This window comes from Anastrepha ludens, chromosome 4 (assembly GCF_028408465.1).
Source record: "Anastrepha ludens isolate Willacy chromosome 4, idAnaLude1.1, whole genome shotgun sequence".
Taxonomy (NCBI): Eukaryota; Metazoa; Arthropoda; class Insecta; order Diptera; family Tephritidae; genus Anastrepha; species Anastrepha ludens.
Window position 1 is genome coordinate 1,873,319 of NC_071500.1, and position 19,353 is coordinate 1,892,671.

The 19,353-nt window shown below is 35.7% G+C and overlaps 2 protein-coding genes across 13 annotated transcripts in view; both read left to right on the forward strand.

The window, feature by feature from the left end:
- The window catches only part of LOC128860647 (beta-2 adrenergic receptor), a 33,718-nt gene extending 20,973 nt beyond the window's left edge, over positions 1–12,745 (forward strand). The window contains exons 3-6 of the mRNA XM_054098290.1: positions 3,060–4,851; positions 7,551–7,694; positions 10,073–10,331; positions 10,401–12,745. Of these exons, the coding sequence (XP_053954265.1) occupies positions 7,562–7,694; positions 10,073–10,331; positions 10,401–10,977 (969 nt within the window). The 5' untranslated portion in view covers positions 3,060–4,851; positions 7,551–7,561 and the 3' untranslated portion in view covers positions 10,978–12,745. The remainder of the gene's footprint in view (positions 1–3,059; positions 4,852–7,550; positions 7,695–10,072; positions 10,332–10,400) is intronic.
- A 531-nt stretch (positions 12,746–13,276) lies between these two features.
- LOC128861696 (PAN2-PAN3 deadenylation complex subunit PAN3) overlaps positions 13,277–19,353 on the forward strand; it is a 44,908-nt gene continuing 38,831 nt past the window's right edge. For 5 of the 12 annotated variants that reach the window (XM_054100008.1, XM_054100019.1, XM_054100010.1 and 2 more), the window contains exon 1: positions 13,317–13,524. The gene's annotated coding sequence lies outside the window, so the exon portion shown is untranslated. The other 7 variants (XM_054100011.1, XM_054100016.1, XM_054100015.1 and 4 more) reach the window with 6 other exon arrangements.

Sequence of the window (19,353 nt, forward strand, 5' to 3'; positions counted from 1 at the left end):
CTTGGTAATATTGTGATTTGTGAGATTTAAACTAACCAACTAATGAAAGCAAAATGCCGGGTGTTAAATTGTGAAAACACAAATTAGATGAGTTTTTTTCCTTTTTGTGCGGAAGACGCCTTGGCAAGAAAGTGGGTGTGTGTGCGTATAACTTCTTGTGTTTGGTTGATTTCACTGCTTTCGCCTACTCTTCCTCTTCACAAACAAGTAATCATTTACTCATGGGCTCTTACAACACGGCGAAACCGGAAGACTCAACCATGTATTCTATCATGTTTAGTCGTATACAAACAAATCAGTTGCTCTGCACTCTACATTGTTTTTGTGCCGGGCTTACCTTACGGCAAACGTTGAGAATGCTGACTTTCCGGACGTTCTGGTATTATTATTATAAAATGGCAATTTGTACACCGCGACCTAATAGATATAATGTGCAGACATGTAGCTTGCTCAACCAGTTTTAGGCTATTAATAAATCCTAGAGCTACTTTAGGCTTAATTTTTACCAGGAAGTTTGGATCTATAACCCCGCTTCCCAGGCAATTTAGTCTGCATCATGCCACTGCTGGGCAGTCGCATAGAACATGTTCTGTTGTTTCTTGAGCCTCTTTACAGAGTTTACGTGATTTTCTGCCGCACCAATTTTTTCATGTTGTAATTGAGATTATGTCCTGTTTTTCGATTGACGCATGCCCGCTTGAGCTCTCCAGTATTCGATTAAGCCTCGATGTTCCCGCTCACGTAAAAAGGCATCTTTGAAGCTGTTGTTTCCCCCACAGAAAGGATGACGACCAATGAATCGAGTGTTCACACCCTTTTTCACTTTTTCAATTCCGCAATTTCATTCCATTCGTACCCCTCATGCTCCGGTACCCACATAAAAGTAACAAAACTTCTGGGTGCTAGAGTTTCGAGAGTTGTAAAACATTCCCAAACTTTGATTGGAATGAGAAGCTACCTAGCGGTTTTAGAGCTGCTTGACAGTCAGAGGGAATGCTGATGTTGGCATCACGCGTTCCTCTGGCACATAGCTCTAAAGCGTGAAACTCCGCCTGAAAAATGGAAGTTGTTTTCCCCACTGCAATTGCCTTTTTTCAGTGCAGTCCGACAATTCCAGCTACGGCACTGCCCTGTGCGCTCTGCTGTAAAGATATTTCATTATTTCTCCACGCTGAGCAATCTCTGATGACCTCCTTGAAATTGTTGGAGAATTTCAGTTTCTTTTCATCATGTCACAGACAGTCAGGCACGGAGAGTTCAGGATTGAACCCAGAATTCTTGCATGCGCTGTAAGATTCGCATTGCTCCCTTAACGCTCAGACCGGCTATTCTGTATACCTTGTTAAGCATCACCTGAGTCCTAATTTCATCCACTTTTGGCCACCATAACAAAGAGGCGCAGGTGATCATTGGCTTATAAGACCATGCCATCTTTGGCCGCAGACCCCATGTTTTGCCGTAAAGCCTTTGACATGTGTATATTGCTCTCAAAGCTTTATTTGGGATTACTACTCTAGGATTACTCCTAGATACTTCATATCCCCTGATAGAATTAAGGTAACGTCCCCTAATTTTAGGGTACCTAAACCTAGCTTCATTCTACGGGTGAAAGATACCACACATGTTTTGTTCGGATTTATCGAAAATCCTTTTCCTTAACACCAATCTTGCATAATATGCGTTCCGGTATACAAATGCGGACAATAAATTCGGCTGCTGGCAAATGCAGGACCGCAATAGACGCAACGGACTCATTCTGGAGGTTCTATAGCAGCAATACTTCCATATCAGCCTTGTGCGAACTGTTCCATATGTGACGTTATCCGTACCTTACAGTTTTTGTCTAGTTTGTGTTATGTTTATGTGTATTATGTGTTTGTATGTGTATTATGTGTTATTAGGGGCTTTTAGTTAATACAACTTTCCGACTTATAGCTAACTGAAAGTAGTTTCTGTAAAAATTGGCATGCATACAAGGCATTTGCACATTCGATACAAATTAACAAATCATACAAAATATCATTATTAAATCCATTCAATCCATAAAATTTATTTTCAGTTTCATGTTACAGTTTTTTTTTATTTCCTATTTAGCTGATTTATTTACTATCAACCTGCACAATAGCCTGTCTCCCTCTAACTATACCAATTCCAATGTTGCTCCCACTATTATAAACGCTCTTGGTAATCCTCCGAAGTGCCTCCAATCGGCACCACGCTTACAGATTCTACAACCTCCTGCATGCCCTGAGATGCAAATTCCTCATCCGAATAAGAAAAAGTTACAGGCGACAATATTGATGCTATAGGGCGACTGCGACAAGATTGGAATGCCTTTTCCACCCGAAGCACGTTGGGCGAGAAGTGGGGAAGGATTCAAACGTTATCGGCGAATTCGGGCGACTGTTCAATCACTCCTTGACTGGTATTCACGATAAATGATACCGCAAATTATCAAGAAACGATCAGCCTTGCAAACGCTAACTTTATTCACGGGCCTCGTGGTCATACTCATACATCCAGATCTCATGCCCAGTGACTACCCGCGTGATCCAAATAACAATTTTCCGAGGATTTCTGAGAAATTTTTTACTGATTTCATACCAAACATGCTACCAGCCTCAAACTTCTATGGAAACCACTCCCTCGTATTTTTCTAATTAACACTGCTTATTAAAATCCTATTTTGTTCTAATAATTGATTTTTTGTAGTTCCTACTTTTTTTTGCGAGAATCTCGGAACTAGGTTTTTCTTCAGCCACCTGCGAACGCCACTTAATTTTCAATGAAAAGCTTCTTCGCGGCAGAATTGAGTTCGGAGGTTTGCCATTGCCTTCCAAGTCCAACTGCTATCAGAAAAAGCCTTTCAATCAATAGGTGTTTCATGCAGACTGTGGCTTTCGAACCCGAGCCCTACCGAATGGTACCTAAGTACAACAGCCCCTTATTATTATTTTTATTGTTTCCTAGATCAAATGAATAAATAAATAAATAAAAATAAAAAATATAGTAAATTCCTTACCGGATTAAATAATAATTCCATTTATGTTTCCTTCCAGGCGAATTTCTCAACGAGGGCTGTCAACAACACAAAGCGCAGAACTCATCGTTGCCTAGCCAATCGACAACAGCAAAGCATCTTAATATCTTCACTGCATAATTTCTGCGGTTCATTAATGCAGGCGCTTCAGGCACAATAAATGCGAGAGGGCAAACGTGTTGAAGTTTTGATTAAAAAAAAACTAAGCAATAATGAAATGCAATTACCGATAAAAATGCTAAACGATATTAAAACCCCCCAACAGCAATGAGATATTTACGAGAACCAAAATAAATGCGTAATGTAATACTGAATAAAAATAAATATATATAAAACAAAGAACAACAACAAGAAGAAATATTTAGGTGCTGTGCTCTCTATACAAACGTTCTAAATTATATAGTTATGTACAGACATAGATATATATAACCAAAAATAAACGTTGGCCTATTAATTATAATTTCAATTGAAAAGTTTGCTCCAAAAAAGCAACAAATCGAATTCTTCCATTACCAAATCGCGTAAAATTAATGTTAAGACATTTTATTAGCCCGCCATTTCCATGTCACGGACAATTAATTAACTGTGCCAGTAGCAGTCCTAAAGTCTAGCGAATAGTTCAGAATTTTAATTAATTTTCGGCAATTTTTGCATGCAAATACACAATTACACAAATAAAAAAAAATTATAAAATATTTACGAGCATAACTGAAATTTTCCAGAACATTTTCGAGCCTACTAACATTTATAAATATTTAATAATAATACGAAAATTCAATCAGCAATCAAAAAAAAACCAAACAATAAAAATTTGTTTAAAGTGAAAAACGTTCGGTATTCGCTATTTAAATAAATATAAAATATATTGGACAGCTTAAAGGAAACTTATACTCTTTAACAAAGTGTTGTGAACTACGAATAAAAATCAGATATTACATTTAAATATAAAATAATTAATAGACATAAGGTTATATATTACGTAAATGCAAATAGTAACGTTTTTAAATTTACTACCAAGAAATACGAATCCGTATATCCCTAAATATTTTAATAGCGACATAAAAATAGAAATAATTTACATAAATAGAGTTAACAAAATAGAAAAAATAATTTCATCGAGCTTCAAGAAATTAATAAAACACGCCACAAGCTGCGCTCAAGGCCAATCACAACAACAATAACAAATGCAATTGTAACCAAAACGACAAGCAAAACAAACAAATAAACAAACACAAAGGATAAATAAATACGCCAATTCACTAAAAAAAACGAAACACGTGAAAAGTAAAGTTTTTCCCATATTTATCCTCAACCTTAACCCTTTCCGTCGCTAAAAAGCGCATTCACGCAACTAACTTGTCCAAATATCCTTACCTCTAGCAATAATCTACAAGCACACAGGTATGCCTTTGTGTGCATTAATATGAATGTAGGTTGATGTATGTGCATAGTTTGCCAAGTGCAGCCGGATTTGGCTATTGTCCAAACAGGCTTCATTTTAAGGGTAGCACTTTGCCCTTCGAAATTTTAACGAGCGCCTAAATGTAGATTTGCAATACGCTAAGACGGCGGACGAACAACAACCTTCGCGTGCCGATAACCCGCCTTTTGCACTGAGGTTCGAAGGACGTCGAAGCGCATACTAAGCCCCTCACACCCAGCCAAAGCAACTGACGCAAGAATTCAGGCACATCACCACAATCGTAAGACTAATGACTGCACCGTCTTAACTAAGTGAATTGCCGTGCAGAAGCACCGTTGGACTGCTAACAACTGAAATTCGTAATGAAAGCGTCATGAGTGAATGCAAGGTTAGCTTTTACTCTCATTTATCTTGAAGGCGATCATAAAAAGTTGTCTGTTGACCCAAATAGAGCTGGAACAATTTGAGAGAATCTGAAAAAGCTATGCTTTCCATACAGACCAAGCTCAGAACTTAAATATATGATTAGTGAATGTCAAGTGAATGAAAATTACTCCTGTAACTTTGTACGTTTCATTTTGGTTTGACCGCAAGTCAAATCCTTTAAGAAGCTACGGTCAACCGCCAAACGATGATTTGAATACTTCATCCCATTTTTGTTAATTATTCTAATTAATCTCACGGGCGACGCCGTGAATACTTCTAATCACACTGGATTGGCGATAGAAGTGAGAAATATGTCGTTATTTTAATTTTGGTTTAGCTGCCAATTTAATTTTTATTTATTTATTTTTAGCTGTATTCATTTGCGCGAAGTACAGTAGAACTAAATTCCACTATTGCATATTATGCAGCTAGCGGTATAGGGCACGTGTGCCCATGTCCATAGATATATTGGGTATGGGAATAAGATTCCGCCCTCGTAAAAGAGGTGTCGCTGCTGGTACTATTTTTGTATTCGCTCTAGTAATATACTGGTGATTTGAAGGTGCATAGTAGATGACATTCGTTTGATGCGTAACGATCCTCTTTTATCTGACGTCAAAAATGTCTACGTTCGTCCCGAAAAAAGAGCATTTGCGGGAAGTCATTCTTCATTATTACAGAAAAGTGCAGCTGGAACGTGTCGCATATTGATCAATATTTAGGATAATCACGCTCCATCAAATATAACTTATAAAGAGTGGTTTGGACGCTTCCAAAGCGGCATTTTCGACGTGAGTGATTGAGATCGCGAAGGGACACCGAAAAAATTCGAAGATACTCAATTACAACAATTATTGGATGAAGACGAATGTCGAACCCTTGATGATATATCTAAAGAGTTGGATGTTGACAGATCAACCATCGGTAAACGTTTGCACGCGGTGGGAATGGTCCAGAAAGCAGGTAACTGGGTGCCACATCAATTGAAGGAGAGGGATTTCGAGAGACGTTTGGTGACGTGTGAGATACTCCTTGAACGGCCGAAAAGAAAAGGTGTTCTGCATCGCATTGTCACTGGCGATGAAAAATGGATCTATTATGATAACCCTAAGCGTCGAAAAAGTTGAAGCCTGCCAGGTGAGCCAGGTCAATCGACAGCGAAAAAAAATGCATGCTTCAAAGGTTATGTTGTGCATCTGGTGAGATCAGAAGGGTGTCATCTATTACGGACTCCTTAAACCATCTGAAACCATTACTGCCGATCGTTACCGACTGCAGCTAATGCGTTTGTATCGAGCTCTCAAAGAAAAGCCGCCGGGATGGAACGGACGGTTTGTCAGACATGACAAACTGATTTGGCTGCATGACTACACCAGGCTACACGTTGCTAAATCGGTCAAGAAATATTTAGAGGGACTGAATTGCGAAATGTTGTCCCACCCGCCGTATTCGCCAGACATAGCACCTTCGGATTAGCATCCGTTCCGATCAATGCAGTCAGCCCTTATTGGAGGGCGGTTCACTTCTTACGAGACCATCGGAAACTGCCTCAATAAATGGATCAAGTCAAAAGAACTCGAATTTTTCGTCAGAGGAATCCGTTTACTGCCTGAAAGATGGGGTAAAGTTGTAGCTTCCAATGGCTCATACTTCACATAATATCATGCAGTATTTAATTGTTCAACTATATTAATTCGTAACTTTGGCTACGAAGGACGAAAACTTATTCCCATACCCAATATATAAACTTTAAACACTTAATTTATATGGTAATATTAGCTTGGAGAAAAAGAAATGCATTAATTCCTCGGTAGATGGCTGCAGTGATTAATAACTCGTAAAGTATCGATCAAACAATTTAAAGTTTATTCTCGTTGTCAAGGTGACTTTTCACACTACGAAAATTCGTTTGCTATTTTTTGTTTGTTCCATGCAGTTGGGAGTTTTAGTTAAGTTAACAATGAAAGTCAGCAAAGAGAATTTGATACATTTTACAGTTTTTCTTTGATAGAGCGAAAATGCAAGCCAGTCCGTTGAAATTGTCAATGGTGCCACTGTAACAGTTCATTGCGTGCAATTTTGGTTTCGTCGATTCTGTTCAGGTTGATGTTAAAGAAAATGTCCATAAAATCACAGAAATAAGCGAAACCAACTAACCATAAAACCATTTGCGCAAAATAAAAAATAAAAATAATAGACTTCTTTTTCCCAAACTTGAATTAGTTGTGCACCTGAGTTCCTGGTTTATTTTATAAAAAAAAATCCAAATTCACGAAATTCTAAACATTATACGAGCTATATTTAATGCCTCTGCAAGCAGTTCTTGAGTTTGGGTATCGCGCCATCGGCATACAAATTACGGCTTAGTTGAAAATTGTGTATTTTGTATGTTCATGTACACATTTTTATATTAGTTTGCCTCACTTTAAATCTAGAAAATTTGTTAGAGCTGGTGTCAAATTAAATTTAAAATTGAACATTTCCTTTCGAATAAATAAAAAGTATCCAAACTAAATGTATAGATATGAGAGACCGCCTGGTATGTTTCTCTCATATCGCATTCTATTTGGTCTTGAATGCTTTATAATTTGTAAAGGGAGTAATGCTTAATATTATTTTTTAGTGAAATGGTGTGTTGACGTTTTGCTTTTCCTTTTGCAGGATAATCAAAAATGCAGGAAATGAGTTACCTGCAGGATAATTCCAAATTGGAGGCACTTACCAAAGCCATACTCATCTCCATTCTTGGCGTCGCCATAATCATTTCGAATCTCCTCATCATAGCCACTTACGCGAATTTCAAAGGTGAGCCCTTGTGAATATAGAATGCATATCATACCTTGATTTCTACGTGTATATATGTATGTATATATGTATTTGAGAAACTATAATAAAGCAAATGAAAAAACATATGTGCATATAATACTTGTATGCAAATATGAGAAATATGTGTACAGAATTATACCAGGATGCTACGTAAATAAATGTGGAAGAAGGTACAACAACCTGCCGATGCATGAGATAACAATACTATTTTTTGTTGTAGTTTAGAAGAGCAATTAGATTAGCTTTTATTTTGTTGTGTGAAAAATTATTGCATAAACAATTTACCAAACTTTACCAATTTTCTCATTTGTCGTCACAAAAATACATAGATAAAATTCTTTATTCGATAAAAAGCTCCATATCGATACATTTCCATACCTTTAACTGGTTAATCGTGGGGCCGCAAGGTCAGCACCAATAGACCTCTAGGAGTAAATAGACCCATAGAGGCATGGGACTCCCAGTTACCTGCAATGTAATTCAAAAATTTGGTTTGACTTTTTTAATTATCGTAGCGGTAATAACACTAACAATATATTTACTAAAAAGAAATGTTTGGTAGCAGCAGAGAAGAGCTGTTCTTTGCCGTATGGCAAAAAAATTAAAAAAAAATAGCTTTTCAAGCCGGGACAACATGAAATATTTTTGATTAACTTACTGTAAGCTTTTTAATACGAGAAAAATTAATTCAAAACACCAAGCACTTAAGTGGGAGAGCAACTCGAATTAAGGGGTTATATACCTTGTGTTTTTCAAAAAAATCAAAATAAATTTTATTTCTTTATCGTAAAGTACAATCCCTTGAGAACATTTTCCAAAAATTTCATAGAGATCTGAGCAATAGATCGAAAGTTACAGCGTTTTAAATTGTGCGTCGTCACGTCCTGTGCGTACGGCCTCATGCGGCGCTTGAAACTTTAAACGCGATTATCTCAAAAACGTGTTTTTCCAAAAATGCTTTTGCGGTGGACGCGATTGCAAAAAAAGTATTCAACCGATTTTTATAATTTTTTTTTTTAAATTGTTCGTAATTGATGTCGCCTCTTAGTGAACGATCAACTTTTTATGTGTAAATTTTTATTTTGCAGATATGAATTTTTTAATGCCAATTTTAGGACTGTAGAAGTGGAGTTTTTTAAAAACATGTTCCTATTTTCACAAAAATCAAAATATTTAATATATTGATCGTTCACTAAGAAGATATAACCCTATACTAATGAAATCTTTTCGATTTTTTGATTTCAGTTGACTTGGTGGACTTGAATCGCGTCCACCGCAAGCCTCTTCCAAAAAAAGGGTCTTGGGGGAAAACGCCATAACTCCGCCATTTTTAAATATTTTTACACAAACAAAGCCTTTTTTTTTTCTTTAAACATTGTAATATCCAATAATAAAAACTTTTATACAATAAAATTATTGCTACATATCTTTAAAAAAAACCCAACTTTCGCTAATTTCACTGGACCAAAAGGTATATAACCCCTTAAGTAAAGAAAATTTAAGAACTAAAACTTGAAAATCAGATCTTTAACGGATTTTACAGTTTTCAGTTTTTGCTTACAGATTCTTTTAAATAACACAAGGTGACCCATTAATGCTCATATTGCAATAAAAAATATATAGCACAATATTCCCTAAAGAGCCTCCTCTTGGCATTTTTATTTTTGACGAAATGTTTGATGATATTTAGATGTAGTCTGCGGCTCGCTTTCATTAATCGTGCGCCGAATCTCGTCTCTCAGTTCATGACTTGAGTTATTAACGGAGCACACATCGGCGAGACATTTTCAAAAACAATTCCGTTCCAGTAGTTAATTTCCTCAGTTTCTATATGCTGCGCGTTCGTATTTCTTGAGGTTAAATGTTCACATGAGGTAATTGCTAAACAAAAAAGCTTCGAGGGAATCCGAAGAAAATCGTCGGGCACAACATTTTGAATTTTAATTACCTTGATATGCATGTACATGTGCATGTATGTGTGAATTACAATATACTATATAGAAATATTCGTCCCTTCAAGTATTCAAACCAATTTTATGCAGGTGCTCATTTCAAGCCAAGAATTTCTTTCGATCATTTGAGTATTAATTAGATCAGCAGCTGCTTTCGGTATGGAAATCGTATCAATTTATACACAGTTCTGATACGAAACTTCAGTCATGCCTAATTTGCTAATTCAGTTTGTCAGCGAGAATTAATGATAATAATTTACGAATACTTGTCTAATCGGCGGTTAACGATGCTTCTTTGTTTAATTTTTATTTATTCTTGTATATTTTTTATCTGCTTGTTGTGAACACAGACTCCATTTAACATCTGTAATATTACTAAATACCCGACATGTACATTACGTTTAGGTCCCACAGAGGTCATCAATTATTACCTTCTCTCGCTGGCAGTGGCGGATCTGCTATGCGGATTATTGGTTGTGCCCTTCTCAGTATATCCAGCGTTGACCGGAGAATGGATGTATGGCGACATCGTATGCCGCTTCACCGGCTACCTGGAGGTGACTCTATGGGCTGTCTCGGTATATACATTTATGTGGATCTCGGTGGACCGCTATTTGGCCGTCCGAAAGCCACTACGCTATGAGACCGTACAAACAAAAACCAGGTTATCATGCAGAAGGAAAGTTCAATGTTCGCTCAGGACAATAATTAAGTTTTCTTTTAATGTTTACAGATGTCAATGCTGGATGGTATTTACCTGGATTTCGGCCGCGTTGCTATGCTGCCCACCAATATTGGGCTACACGAAGCCCATTACGAACAATGTGACACACATTTGTATGCTGGATTGGGGTAATATGGCGGCATACAGTGCAACTCTGGCGATTTTAGTTTTAGGTCCTAGCGTTATATCAATAGTACATAATTATGGTTACATTTTTGTAATGATGCGAAAACTTAAATCGGGTGAACCCATACATGACAAAGAATATGCAACCGCATTAGCTGAAAATTTATCGAATCCTAGTCATATGATGTCATTCGTATTAGTGTTTGCATTCTGGATGTCGTGGTTGCCGTGGATGGCGTTGCGCTTCTACGAAGTGGTGACCGGTGATGTTATCCAAAGTACTCTTATCAATTTTCTGGTCGTCTGGATTGGCGTGTTGAATTCATTTTGGAAAATCATTATTATGACCAGTATGTCACCGCAATTTCGCATCGCACTTAGAGTATTTTGTTTAACTATTTGCTGTAAGACTAAGGGCCGTCTGCAAGCAGAACTAATCGGATTGGACCCAGATGACTAGAGTCGTTAGATTTTCCACAGTATGAACGGTTAAATTAATTTTCACAATTGGTTTACTTTTCATCAATTTTCATTCGAGCTATGATCCCTTGTTGTTGCCCTTTTTGTTTTGATTTTTTGCAAAATGCACTATTCAAATATGGTGAAATATTTTAGAATCGATATGATTTGAAACGAATAGTGCGCATTATGTAAGTCGTATGTATGTGTATATCGAATATACAGATATGTAAATAAATATTTGTATAGTTGGTACGTCAAGAAAAAATTGAATGTAATTCAAATGTGAAATTTTGTTTAAATATTCAAATTTGTGAAAGACTTTCGTGGTAATTGCGGTAGCAGTGATAACCCCGGGCCGTTTATCGATTATACGATTATGTACCCCTATGTACGTACATGTATATATTTATTGCCATGTATGTGCATATGGGTGCATCTCTCATACAAAAGTTTTCCTAAATCAATTTGTAAAACCTACTTATGTATCGAAATAATTCGTTGTCTTTTCTTTTAACGTAGGCTTAATTAGATTGTAATTACTTATATGATTATATGAATAGTGACGTCGTAACTTAGACTTTTCGAGACTTATGTGAACTTTAAAAAGTTACCATATTCGAAGGATTAAATCCTTTTCATTTATTTATTTGTCTTGTGAAAAAGTTGGTGGTTTCGCCGCTTTCAAAGTCACTAACATAATTATAAGGAAATTTGTGTAATTTAAGTAACAAGAAATAAAATACGTGAGAACTGCATAAAGGTAAGAAAGAAGTAAATAAAATAAGGAAAGTTACTAAAATATCGCCAAACGGGTATAAATATATGTACTTATATACGTATACATAATTCATCCATATTTTTTCAATATACTTGCCTCTCTCCCAGGGTGCTAACATTTCAAGCATGCGATGGGGAAATTATTTATAAATCTATTTCTCTTCCTGATTCACTGAGGATCTTACTTAAAATACTATCCAAAATGTACTTGCTTATAAAAAATCGTCTAAACATTCTCTAGGAAAGTAGTGAAACGTCAGCCAACATAAGCAGTACCTATTTCTATCACTATTTCGAAGCAATTTTAACTCATAAAGAGATTTTTTGAAACTCGCACCTATACATCTTATAATTTTATATTAACTTATTCTTATAGTAGGATCCTCTTGGCAGCAGGCTTGATGAGAGGATAAAAAAAATTGGTTTCTTATTGGTTTATTGTTAAATGGAAAAGAATGAATTAAAAATAAAAAAAAGGATCTTTCGGAGAGCAACTGCAAAAGTAAATAATTAAAATTTGTTTCCTCTTAATCAAGTGCTAATTTGCATTTATATGCATGCATGTATGTATATGTATATTTATGTATGATTAGACCTACCGACTATGACTTGAGTTCTTTAAATATTTAAAGTTTTCTATTGCCCATTTATTACTCAAATTATCTTTTTAATATTTATAAACGCATTGTTGCACTCGAAATTGGTGTGGAAATATTTCCAATTTCTTTACTAAATGAGCTGCCCATTGAAATTTTATCCTTTTTCCTTAGTGGGATAAATAAAGTTTCCCTTTGGGTGCAACACTGCGCTTATAAGAGCTAAATTTATATAAGTATATTGGTATATGTAAATTAAAAGAATTTTTTAAATACATATGTACATACTAGTACATTCATTCATACGTATATGTACTTATTTTTAAAATTTGTTGAAAATATTCGAATTTATTTTGTTAGCAAGAATAAAGAATTTATGATTTGCTTGACAAGTTGAACTAAATAAATAAAATGATTTTTTTAAATCATTCCAATTATCTCGCTGTTGTTTTATTAAAGCTTACGCCATTTTTAAGCTAATAATAACTAGTTAGTTCAAGTCGAATTACTCCTTCCTATATACCTATTGTATTGAATTGGCAAGAAACATCAGACGATAGAAACAGTTTCCGCTCCAAAGGCAATAGCAAACCTCCGAGAGCCTCTCTGCTTTTAAATAATATTCAACAGTAGAACAATATCAAACCCCACACCACAAATCGTAGACACTAGCAAAATATGCACAAGGAGAATTCAATTTAGCCAATGCAGATTACATCATGAACGTTCTCTGTGTGCACCTTAAGCAATTATTCGCTTATTCAATTACTTCACGACTAGATGGCGCTATATATTATTTTCATATTTCTTTTCGTCTTCTTTTAAAGCTGGCAACTCCGTTAGAAATCAGGAACAATTCCCTTCAATCTACGTTCTCTGCTTCAAGTTGCTTTGCAATGTAAACAACAGAAGCGCGAAAGAGACAACTACACCCAAAAGGCAGCTGTGAAAAATCAGAGGAAAAGTTTTTCGACGAAGACGCAGTGAAGCAGTCACGCGAGGCAAACATCAGCAAACTGAATAATGTAAATAAATATATTTTTATTTGGGAAAATAGTAAATGTGCTAAAAAAATAGAGCAAAGTTTGAAAAATTAAATTTGCATTGCAAAATTTGTGCTTCCAGTGGTTAATTCGGTCTTTCCGCGGTGTTCGGACGCGGTAACGATCAAGGTTTAACTTTTTTCTTCGCCTTTAGACTGGAACAGTTGCATGTGTGCGCGACATTTTATGGAGTTTAATTGCGTTGCTCGGTTTGACATAAAAAATTTAAAAATTTTACCAAAATTTTTACGCACAAAAGTGAAATATACAAATTTTGTGAAGGGAATTTTTTTGTACTTAAACTATAGAACGAAGGGACTTTATGCAATTTTGGAACGCAAATAAGTAGAGAAAATATATAGTAATATTTTGAGCATAACCTGCTGCCAAATGTTTGACCTTTCACTTCGTTTTAGCCAACCAAACCATTTTTAGAGAAAATAAATTTGGTTTCACCGCTAACACCGTTTTGAAACTTGTCATTTTAAATATGAGAATTGGTTAAATCTATATAAATAAGTTTCATCTGAAATATAGAGATTGTATTCTGATTTTGGTAGACAAATTACTTTTTAACGAAATTGCGAAATAATTAAGATAAATTTAGATTTACTGTATTTTCACCGTTATTCTTCTATTTATTATTAACAGTTTCTCAGTTATCGGTACTAACAAGGCTTCTTTAGAAACCTAATTATAAGTGCATACATATATTTATACACGCGTACACCCATAAGTAACTCCAATGTCAGCCATGGCGTTAAATATTTGTAGATTCACGTCGTCTGTTTTTTAAGGCCAAGTAAAAATTAGTAAACCAGGTTTTAAAAATTACAAGCCGCATAAGGCAGAAAGAGATATTCTACCAAATTAGCGTTTTGTGTAAAGATAGCAACAGAAAAGTCAAAAGGCAATTGGGATAGGAAACAGAAGAAAGCAGAAAGTAAATACGCAGCATAAGCAATAAAATCGGCAGCTGTTTTTGTTTACTTCGATATATGTATGTACCTTAACACTCTCTTCGTTTGTGTTCGGTTTTTTCTGGAATACTTTTGTGGAGCTTTAACTTTTTTTTATACGATTCGTACAATTAGAGAGTGGTATACGTGTTAGCTCCGAATCATACTGACGCGTATGCCTTATGTGTATGTGTACGAGTATTTCAATAACCGGCTGGCGAATGACAAATAAATGGTTGCTGAAATAAAAATCTCAGCGCAAGCACCAAAGGTTGAACAAATTGATTTAAAATCCTGTTCCTGATTTATTTTCATGAAGCAAAAAAAAAAAGATAAACAAAGCAGACGACAAGAGCAGTCTATCGAATTTATAATTTTAACTCAGTCGAAGTTGTTAAACCCCAAAAATTAAGAATAATGATAACATCCCCAACGAGAAGTATAAAAATCAAAGCCTCCAACCTTACTTGTATTGTCGGATAATGTTTTACTTAAATAAGGAAAAATGGGTATTAAAGGAGTGAAAACTGTGATGTGCTAAATTAACAATAATGTTCTGATTAGAGACAGCTTAAACTGAACACAGCAACAATTAAAAAAAGACAAGAGTGCGGCATTGCAATAATGAAAGAGGAACAGCTTTAGAATATTTGACCACTTGCAGTTTTGTCTCTAAACGTCTCAATTTTTTATTGTATTGAATTTTTCCTAATTAGTCTCAAGTTGATGAAATTATTTTAGAAAACTACTTTTACCATTAATATTGTCTTTAAGAGTCTGTGTATATTTAAATTGCCATATGCGCAGATTAGCGATTCCTCACCCCGGGTCTGAGGGGCTGCTTTGCCTTTTGGACTGATTTTAATGGCATATATGTAGTATTTATTGTGCAAATAAATAATATGGTTGCTATAGGGGGAGGAGAAAAAATTTCAAAATCTTAAAATACCTATATTTCGGAGAACATTAAACCGAGGTTAGCATCATTTCACAAGTACATAGTTAAAATACCTTTCGTTTATTATCTTTATGTTTATATTAAAAAAGAAATAATTAAAAAATTTATTTTTTTTTTCCTAAAACAATGCATATTTAATCCCACTTGAAAATAAATTGATCAAATAGAAGATAAAACTACCTTTCAATGGATATTCTACGTTATATATTCAACCTAAAATTTCTTACAAAATTTTGTGTTACTGATCCTGTGCTAGTCCGAGCGCAGACTCCTCGGACGGAGAAGGTAGGGCAAATCATTAAATCAGTATAATCGGTTCTTTGTTTTCCGAAATATAGGCATTTCAATGGTGTTTTCTTGCGCAATTAAGAGGCATTCGTTCCGCCCTGTGCCATATACTCCGGGAGCCAAGTGTCGATTTTGGACTGCGTTTTTATACCGTTAAATTCTTGACTATACTTGTGATTTAGCTTTCATGAATGAACGCAAGAATGTATCATTGCGTTCATACATCTCGGCAGCGCGCGGAATTTTCGATGCTTCGGCTGGTGGTCTTCCCACCGCTATAAACGCAGCTGTCCATCACTATTATATTTTCATGTGTCCAAAATTATTTAAAAAAATTTCAGTCGTCATTGAGTAGTTTTACTTTTTAATTTATTTTACAAGTTCGCCTGTTCAGCTGACGTATTTTCCCCCCTCTACGGCGCAGCTGACTTTTTTTTTTATTCTACTAAATGTCAACAATACACAAAAAAAATGCCAGCCGGAATTAAATGAGTTGTTAAACATTTTTTTCGACACATTTCGCAGCATCCCACGCACGTACCCACCGCTACTGGACCAGCTGACGGTTGGTTTCGTCATCCATTTGATGGCGTCTGCCTTCAGTATTAAAATCAGTCGGCATGAAATGATGAGGTCAAAATGACCCCTGGCTCCCGGACTAAGGGGGCGTCCATAAATTACGTGAGGTGTTTTTTTCAATTTTCTGACCCTCCCTCCCCCCCTGGTGAGATGTCGTGAGATTTTATTCAACCCCCTCCCCCATCCCCCAATCTCACGTGAGATTTTTCAAAATGTGGGTTTCTTATGTAAACGCGTTGGATTGTTATTGTAAAAAGAAAAAAAATTTGCTTCGTGCTTTTATTTACGACTAGTTAAGACTAGTAATCAATATTGCTGAGAGTTATAAGTGTAATAAAAATTTAACAATAGAAGACTTAAATCGTAACTACTGCGATTAAAAAAAGAATATCTACTCTAATTCAGTTCATGGAGAATCATGCGCGGTTTCAAGAGAGACTATTGGGACCAACATGTCCATATGATTTTCAGTAAAATCATGTGCTCCTTCAACTTCGTTCTAATCTAGCCACTCTAAGCCGTTGACGCTTGCGCACAGTAACTCATTAGCTCGTCTTGTGACAATCCGTGAGGGTCGCACTTTGCGGAACATACGCGCTTGCTTAGCTGGTGCAATGTGAGCTGCTCTCCTGTGCTCTGCAGCTCTTGTGATAGATGCGAAGTAAATACCGCATGTACTGCAGCATATTTTCTCTAAATCATCACGTATACTTGGGCAATAGAGATCAATAGGCGTGCTGATGAAGGCATTCAGCGGTTGAATCGGTACGCGTATTAGAAATGGAGCAAATGATTTTCCGTCACGTTCTTTAAAGTCCGGAATTGTCAAACGTCAACCTGAGTGATAGGGCGTTCGGCTCATAGTGGCGCGAAAACAACCGACGGGCTACACTGTACCGCAAATTCAGATTAAATTGAGCTATTTGGTATAAAACAAATATGGTGGTTTGACAGTAGTAATGTATAACGTCGAAGTATGAATGAAATTATTTTCTTTCGAACGAATTAGTGAATGATCTTAATCATACTACGATTACGCTTGAGATTAAATCTTAAGCATGTACAATTTTTTTGTTTCAATCAGAAAAAAAATTGCGTGATATTTGCCGAGACCCCCCCCTCTCTCCAACGTAAGATTAGATGAGATTTGACTCGACCCCCTCCCCCCCCTAAAACATCTCACGTAATTTATGGACGCCCCCTAATAGCCGTAACATTTTTGTTTTCTGTGATACTGTGACCAAGCAGATGTGTGGCATTTTCTACTATCTACAAAAAGTGAGCAGGAAAAGGTTGTTCGGAGCCACACCCACTTTTATGTTTTTTCCAATGTGAGTGTAGTAGCAGTATTGCAAAATAAAGATAACCATTTTTTTCTGTTTGCGGACTATTTGGACGCGCTTTGCTTTTGAATAATTTTTTTTTTTTTTGTTCAATTTACCTCCATTGTCATTACAACTTGTGACAAATTTTATTATATATGTATATGCATATATGCAAGTTCTGTTAAATACTGCTGGAAACAAATGGTGTGCCTCTGGCCATTATCGCACGCTATTTACGTCTGAGAAGACCCCTACTGAATTTTTTCGGGGAATACCTTTGTGGAACATTTTAAGCCTCCTTCTTTAGGGTCGAAGTTAATATTTTTCAAAATATGGTAAAAAAATAAGGGCCAAATGAGCTACACATGTAAGAATATTGGGACAAAATGCTTCACAGAAAAATGCCCCACTATTTTCATTATAGCCCTTTAAAGGCAATATTAATGGTAGATGTAGTTTTATAAGAGTTTTCTCAAATAATATAGATCAACTAAAGAAAAAAAAACTGTGTCTTTTAGAGACCGAACGGCAAGTCGTTTAATATATTACAGCTCTCTTTCTCTTTCATGATTTCTGTATCAGAATCTTGCCTCTTTTCGTCCCATTTTGTCGTACATTTTGGCGAACGATTTATAGTTATTGTTCGTCGGTATTTATAAATTCGATAAGTTCCGGTAACGTGCACTTAACTCTCGTGGTAGCAGACGTTGAACATATGACTTCTCTTTGACTTCCCAATCTAAGCTTAAGACATATTTTATAGGATACAAAAAATAAACCACCCAAACTGGTTTCAGTTAATCTAATTGGTTATGGCTCAAACTATTCAATACCAATGATAAGTAATAACCTGGTCAGATGGTGGCGTTCATCGGCATTAACGACTTAAATCGGAATTATCTCAGGAATCTCGTGCAACAAATGCGGATTGATAAATATTTTAGACTTAATTCTCATCATTACAAAGGATTAGGGGAATTTTCGATGGCAACTTTGCCGAAGACTGACAGTTAATGTCTATTGTGAATGAAAAGTTATGAAACTTTTAAAGAGAAGAACAAGAAAGATTAAATTCAATGCTAGTTTGCCCTAGCACGTTTGAAATTACATTAACTGTTTTGATATTTCGGAGCAGTTTCAGAAATTGAAGAAATTTAAGATTTTTTTCAATATACATAAATAATTATTTCAGCTAATACCCATATTTGTCGCCTGCGATCCATCTTTTACTGACAAAACTATTCAATAAGTAAATTAGGTGTTCATTAATCCGCGTAACAACCGTCTGTCATACTACAATTTTAATCGGAATTAACAGTGCCGGTAATTCCAATTAACGCCGCCGTCTGTCTAGGCTATAATGTATCATACACAACTCTGGCGATTATCGTCTTATTGATGATTCTGACCAAACACACCCAAAGGGGAAAAAGACTCAATAAAATTTTCTTTGAAAATTTTAGCAAAACCAGAAAATCGGAGAGAAATATGTTGTTAAGGTGCATAAGTAAAACTTTATGAAAAATGATTTTGTAGAACATTTTAACCCACTTAGTTTTCTCATGAAAGTATCGTTTTGGAATAAAACGCCTGAGGGTTCCTCTCAGATAAAATCTTTGTACAAAGAATTTGTAAGGCCACAGAAAATGAAAATATATAACAACTTTCACTTTTTGGGACGAGTATTTATTGCAGCAGTAGCGTAAGCTGTTCTGACTTGCACGCTTCCATTTTACTTTTTCTGTGCTAAAAAAAAACTATTTACACTTAGGTTACTTGTTTACACAATTGGAGTTAGAGTTACAGTGATAAATAGGTACCTCCACGTTCATACGGAAAATGCTAATTT